Here is a 6,036-nt window from a genome sequence, read left to right as displayed (position 1 = left end):
TTATAACACAGACTTCTCACTCAGCTTTCACCACTGACAAGTTAGTTCTCAGCTAAAAAGCCTCAAATAATACACAAGGATGACAACACTCAGGGTAGCCTGTAGTTAATTACGTCCACCCTCAAAGCTAAACAGGATGGGTGTTTTCCTCCTTGGATGTCAGTCCTGGGGTTTGTATCCTGCTGTAAAGCCCTGGCCAGGTTCTGACTAGCATTCCTGCCTTATGATTGGTTCTGGGTGGTAGAAGCAGTCGCTGTGCAGGTATTTACATGGTTGGCTGTTCTGTACCTTCCTCCCTGGAGGCAGCAGTATTCCACCAGTGAAGGGATGTATGGAATTAATCTTCCCGGCGCATGAGATGGCACAGGAACAGAATCACGCTTGCTTTACTTCCAGACCTCACCGAGCCATTAGGCTCCAGTTTCCAAGGACTTAGCACACCTTGCTGCACTTGCTTTTGAAGTCTATGAACTTTGATTTCCCTTTTTGAGACTTTCAGGAACACCGGGATGGGGTGTGCTCATGCTAGTCGGTTCTCAAGCCTGGCTGCTTTGGTGTTCGGAATGGAGCTTTCCTGGGCTCTCCAGTTCTGTACTGCAGCATTCTTGCATAGTCCCTGCTTCAAATGTAGGGCTGTTCTGTTGCTGCTTCTATGCTATGAAAGTCACACATAAAGTGACTTTCAGTACAAAGAGGCGTTTTGTGTGGTCACTGCTAAGCGAGGATCCTGGTATAAAGCTCCAGGTCGCAGTGGAGCCTGGCAGGGGAGGGAGGATCTCAGAATAGGTCTGGCTTATGAACCCAGCCTGCTAGGTCAGTAAGCCAGAGAGCACTTGCTTAAAAGTCAGGTTTGAGGAATGATATGTGTGACAGGTCTTAGTTTAACAACTACCTAAAATGAGATTGTTTTAGGCCATGAAAAGTTCAAAGTTATCCTCTGAAATTGGTGGTGTTGGTCTTCCTGGGGCTCTTTGTCCTCCTTTCTCCACACTGTCATTCGCTCCTGGTTCCTCACCAGCAAGAGATAAACACCCGTGTGTCCAAAACACCACTGCTTAATATTTCTGAGATCTGCAGGTCCCTTTTCAGCCCCAATATACACAAACGGATTTGCCGTCTCGTTTCTCGCACCCGCCGGTGTTAGACTGAGCCCCGGTAGTCACCTCCTGCCTCGGGAGGCCTCTGTGGAGGGACGCTCTGTCGGTGTCACCTCACGGTACCGGAGCTGGGCGGGCAGTTCGCTCCGAGGGGGCCCGGGCCGGTGTAGGCGCTTGAGGCCTGCGGCAACCGGCTGCCCCTCCGCGCCCGGCGGGGCCAACGGAGACCAGGCCCGGCGGGGAGGAGGAAGGGAGCGGCGGGGGAGCTGCCGGGCCGGGCTCCGGGAGAAGGAGGGGAGCGGCGGGGGAGCTGCCGGGCCGGGCTCCCGGCGCGGTTCTCGCCGAGGGAAGGGGCCGGGGCCGCGGCCGCCGGTCCTGGCCCTGCCGCTGGCTCCGCCCGGGCCCGGCTGCCTCCGCCCCCCGCCGCACCCGGAACCCTCCGTCCCGGAGGCGGTTTCCGCCCGGCGCACCAGGCTCGGACCGGAGGCGGAAGCGTGGGCGGCTGGCCGGGCCGGGGCAGCGCGGTGGCGGTTGTGCGGGCGGCGGGAAGCGGGCCGGGCCCCATGGCCTCCTCCTCCAGCATCGACATCGAGGACGCGACCCAGCACCTGCGGGACATCCTCAAGCTGGACCGGCCAGGAGGTGAGGGGCCGGGACCGAGGGGGTTGCGGGAGGCCGCTACCGGCGGGCCAGGCCGGGGCGGGGCGGGGCCGGTGGCCGCGCTGCCCTGTCCCGGGCCGGGGCCGCGGGACCCTCCTCCGCCGGGGCCGCGCCGGGCCCGTCTCCCCTCGGGACGCCGGTGGCATCGTCCTCCGCCGGCCCCGTCCCGCCCGGGGTGAGGGGGGGTCCCGCTCGGCCCTGCCGCTCTCCCCGCGGAGCCCCGAGGCTCTCCCAGCCGTGTGCCGGGCGGGTGAGGAGAGGAGCCGGTGAGCCCGCTGGAGGAGCCTGACCTGTGGCAGAGGGCGCGGAGCGGGAGCGGCTCGGGCCCGCATCTCACCGCTGCTGCCGGTCTCTGGGCACTTCTGATGCGAGAGCCCACCGGCACTGCCCTCCTCCACCCGAGGGTCCCTCCTCTGCCAAGAATACTTCCAGTTTTTCCCAAAGTGTCTTGCTGGGCTCGGTGGAAGGGGCTGTCGGGCCTCTCCGAGATCGGTGCCATCCCCAGACCTGATGAGGTAATGGTCTGAAGGAGACTCAGAGCCTGAATGTTCTGTAAAAAAAACTTAGCCTCTGGGTAGAGGACAGAATTCATGCCCCTGTTGTGCTCCTGTTGAGGGAAAGGCAGGAAGAATGCAGCTTTTCAGTACGAATGTGCTGCTCCCAAAGCAGCTGCCGCGTGGGCTGCCTTTTGCACGGCCAAAAGGATGAGAGGTGGGATGCAGGATTGCTGCAGGACGGGTGTGGAGGCACTTGGGGTGATGGAGCAAATCTCCAGGAAGCCACCTTTGTTAGATTTACTACCCATAGCAAAAATTCTCATTACTTGAAGTAGTTTCTCATGCTTCTGGAGCGCTTGGGTGCTCCCGGATTATAACTTGTACGAGAAAATAAATTTTTCTTCACAGTACAGCATTCTGTACTTGAAAGACTGCACTGAAAGTGCAGAGATGGGGAGCAGTTGTTTCACAAGTGGTTTCTAACCTGAAAGGAGGCGTCATGGTTGAAGCTGTTTCTGTTTTCTCAAGGTGATGTGACTTTCCCCTGCAGCAGCTTCTCTTGCGGGTTGAAGCAAAGTAGTTCTTTTCTGAGTATGGCTTATGTCCTTTAGTTTTTCTTCTTTCCTGTTCATTCTCTTTGTACCTTCTTTGTCAGCTCTAGTGCACAAGAAGGCAGTTGAGAGGAAAAGGAGCAAACAGACAGTAAGTCAAGCAGCGAGGAACCTGTGGCGGTTCTCAGCAGAAATCACTGCCTGGGTAGTAGCGAATAGACTTGAAAGAACTGGATATAATAAAGCGAAGAGCAAGAGTACTTGTTTGTTACCTGAAAGCCTCTGAAAATCCTGTTGGGATGTCAGAGGAAAGGGAAACTGGGGGATCCTTTGAGGCTTTTGAAAGAGAGTAGAAGCAGCCTTGTGAATTAATTGCGTGTGTAGGGCTAGTCTCGTCTGGCATAAAGTTGCCGTGGTCATGGTCCTCTCTAGTTTCACTTTCTGTTACCTTACTTCTGTTATCTTCTGTTTCACTTACGGATTTTGATTGCAAGCGGAGACTAGTGTAGCTGCTCTCCAAAGCTATTGCCACGAAGAAAGCTTTGTTGTACTATGTGCATGTAGCTATGAGCAGCATTATGTTATTCTGGGTGCTGTCCAGGCAGGTGACAAGAAACACTCCTTGCTCTAAAGAGTTTAGGACTGTCGTAATGCTCTTTTTTTTTTTTTTTTTTTAATTCTGCTGGATTCGGTGATTGAGAAAATAGGATCCACCACCAAAGCCTCAACATGGTTTTCTCCCAGTTTCCACAAACATCACCCGTTCCTTCAGCAGCCCTTGCCCTTTTTGGATGCCGTGCCCTCCGTGAGGGGCAGCTGCACGATCAGACCGGGGGCACGTCGACAGGCGGTCAGGAGCAGAGTCACTGCTGGGTTGTGGGCAGGATCCTTCAGTCCCTGCTGACATCTCTGCTGATAACCGGGTGTTACATGGGCTCGCCCTACGTGTCTGATGATGGCAGGGAAGTGTTCTGTTCCATACAAAGCGCTGGCGCAGGAGATGGGGGGGACAGGAGGGGTTCAGTATCTCGGCTCTGATTGCTCCTGTTTTCCCGCTCTTTAAAAAGGTGATGAATATGACCGTGCTTCTTTCCCTTTGGAGGCCTAGATCTACCGGTCCAGGTTGTTCCGGTTTTGCTCCTGTACCTACTGAACACTGAGCCTCTTCCCTTCTTCTATGCCTTCAGGACTGTGTGCAGGCAGCGTCTGTGCTTGTCTGGCTTCCACTGAGATAGTGATGGGCTAAGCCCCGTTCCTGAACTTCAGTGCACTGTTGTTGTGCCCATCAGGCTTCCTTCCTCCTTCCCTTTCCCATGGAGCGAATGTCGCTGTCCTGCTGTCCGTAAAAGAGCAGATACACTTACGTGAGGCATTCCTGTTGCTGCAAATAGAGCAAAGAACGTATCATCTTTCTCTGGCTGCTTTTTCTGTAGTGAATATTTTCCTGCTGTTGCTTGCAAAGGCTGAATCGCAGTCGATGGAAGTTGCTGCCGCTGGACAAGCACCTGCCATGTGCTGTAGGAATAAAGGGTGCGTCTTCGTCTTGCAACAGCAAACGCAGCACACGCGTGTTAGGTGGTTACAGGATCACGCTCCCTGGCCTGAAGTTCCCTTGTGCTGCTGCAGTTTTCTTCGTGCGCTGCAGGTAAACTGGGGTGAGCGCCCTGATGGTCTTTGCGCCGGGACACCCTGTCACCGCACAGGCTCTTTGCATCCCTAGCGTGGTTGCTGATTTAATGGCTTTGTTCATAAACAGGCAAGTTTTAAATATTCTTCTGGCAAATGAATAATAGCTGCAGTTACTTCTGTAGGCAGCAACACTCATCCTGATATGTTAAAGCCTGTTTGGTAACTGAAAGCTTGCCTTGCTTTCAAAGGACGTGCCTCTTGCCCACGGTTTGTTACGTGTGCTAGTAACAGAGGAGCTTCTGGTCCTGGGAGCAGCCATTTTGCGAGAGCTCAGCAGCAGTTGTTACCTGGCAACAGTATACGAAATTTCAGTTTTCAAAACCAGTGAAAATTTCAAGCGAGGAGTTGGCTGAGACAGGAGGCTTTGACTTTGGTGTTGATGTGTAAGCGCAGATGGAGCGGGCTTGCTCCCCAGTGGGGATTGTCAACTATTTCCCTTGCTAGTGAAATAGAGAGGAGAGTCTCCTTCACCCCTTTTTGTCTGTCCAGGGCTAAAAGCCTTCAGAAGGGATGGAGGCCTCCAGGCAGCTTGTGCTAGGCCCAATATACGAACTCAGGGCACGTGTGCTCTTCAAAGCACAGGTAAAACTCTGAATAAATGGTTGCTTCATGCAAAATTTGAGCCCTGTAAACTTCTATGGGATTAGTCGACTACAGGAAGAATTTAGGAGTCCCATAGGCACAGCAGCACAGTTTTATAGCTAAGTTACTCGAATACCCAGGCTTCGAGGTCAGGTCTCAGTCAGAAGGCAGTTCTGGAAAGCAGAAAATGTGTTATTTCTGGCTAAGCACTGTGTTGCTGGACTTCAGAGATCTCTCTGCAGGCAGGAGGGTTGGAAACGGCCCTTCAAGAACCCTTTGGTGTGGTGCTGGAGTATGAGATTTGGTAGATCTAAATTACCAGCTTAGTCTTTCTGATCCAGGATGATTTGCTCCTTGAACCTGGTAAGTCCTTGTACCTGTTCTTTGGTGTTTTTCTGGTCTCCTGGGATTGCTTGTGTAAGAGAAGAGCTACGACTTCACCCGTTTGCGTGGAGATAAGTTTCTTATACGGAAGGTCTCTTACATGTCCTTTTTGGAGAAGAATACTTTTCCCAGCCAATTCAGCGTATTCTACCTGATAGGACCGGTAGAATCTGACAAAAAAACATCTGGAGGTAGTGTTATTTCAGAGCGCTATTTCTTTTAAATGGTTATTTAAATGGTTATTTAATGTAATTTCTTTCAAAGGTTCAGTGAATGAGAACCAGAGACCGTCAAATTCCTATAATGGAGACCTGAATGGACTGCTGGTGCCTGATCCCATTGTGGCTGGAGATGGACCTTCTTTGGCAAAGCCGGTGCATCGCAGCATTTCTTTGGGAGCCCTGCAGGACAAGCAAGTCATGTAAGTTTTGTCGAAAAAAGGCTGAGAGTGAACAGAAAATGGTTAAAAGTTAGGTCAGGTGAGCCTGGACAAGCATGCTGGGAACCTGATGGTCAGTTTTACGTTGAGTTCAGGTGACAGCTGTGAGTCCGTGCTGTTGGTCAGAGCTTTTGTAG

General features: G+C 53.0%; 1 protein-coding gene across 2 annotated transcripts in view; it reads left to right on the top strand.

The window, feature by feature from the left end:
• The first annotated feature begins 1,565 nt into the window (after positions 1–1,565).
• The window catches only part of EDC4 (enhancer of mRNA decapping 4), a 36,181-nt gene continuing 31,710 nt past the window's right edge, over positions 1,566–6,036 (top strand). For both annotated transcript variants that reach the window (XM_054840219.1, XM_054840218.1), the window contains exons 1-2: positions 1,566–1,739; positions 5,725–5,881. In XM_054840219.1, coding sequence (XP_054696194.1) covers positions 1,661–1,739; positions 5,725–5,881 — 236 coding nt within the window. In that variant the 5' untranslated portion in view covers positions 1,566–1,660. The remainder of the gene's footprint in view (positions 1,740–5,724; positions 5,882–6,036) is intronic.

Source organism: Grus americana, chromosome 13 (genome assembly GCF_028858705.1).
Source record: "Grus americana isolate bGruAme1 chromosome 13, bGruAme1.mat, whole genome shotgun sequence".
Taxonomy (NCBI): Eukaryota; Metazoa; Chordata; class Aves; order Gruiformes; family Gruidae; genus Grus; species Grus americana.
The sequence above is the reverse complement of the archived record's forward strand: the minus strand, read 5'-3'. Positions and strand labels throughout refer to the sequence as shown.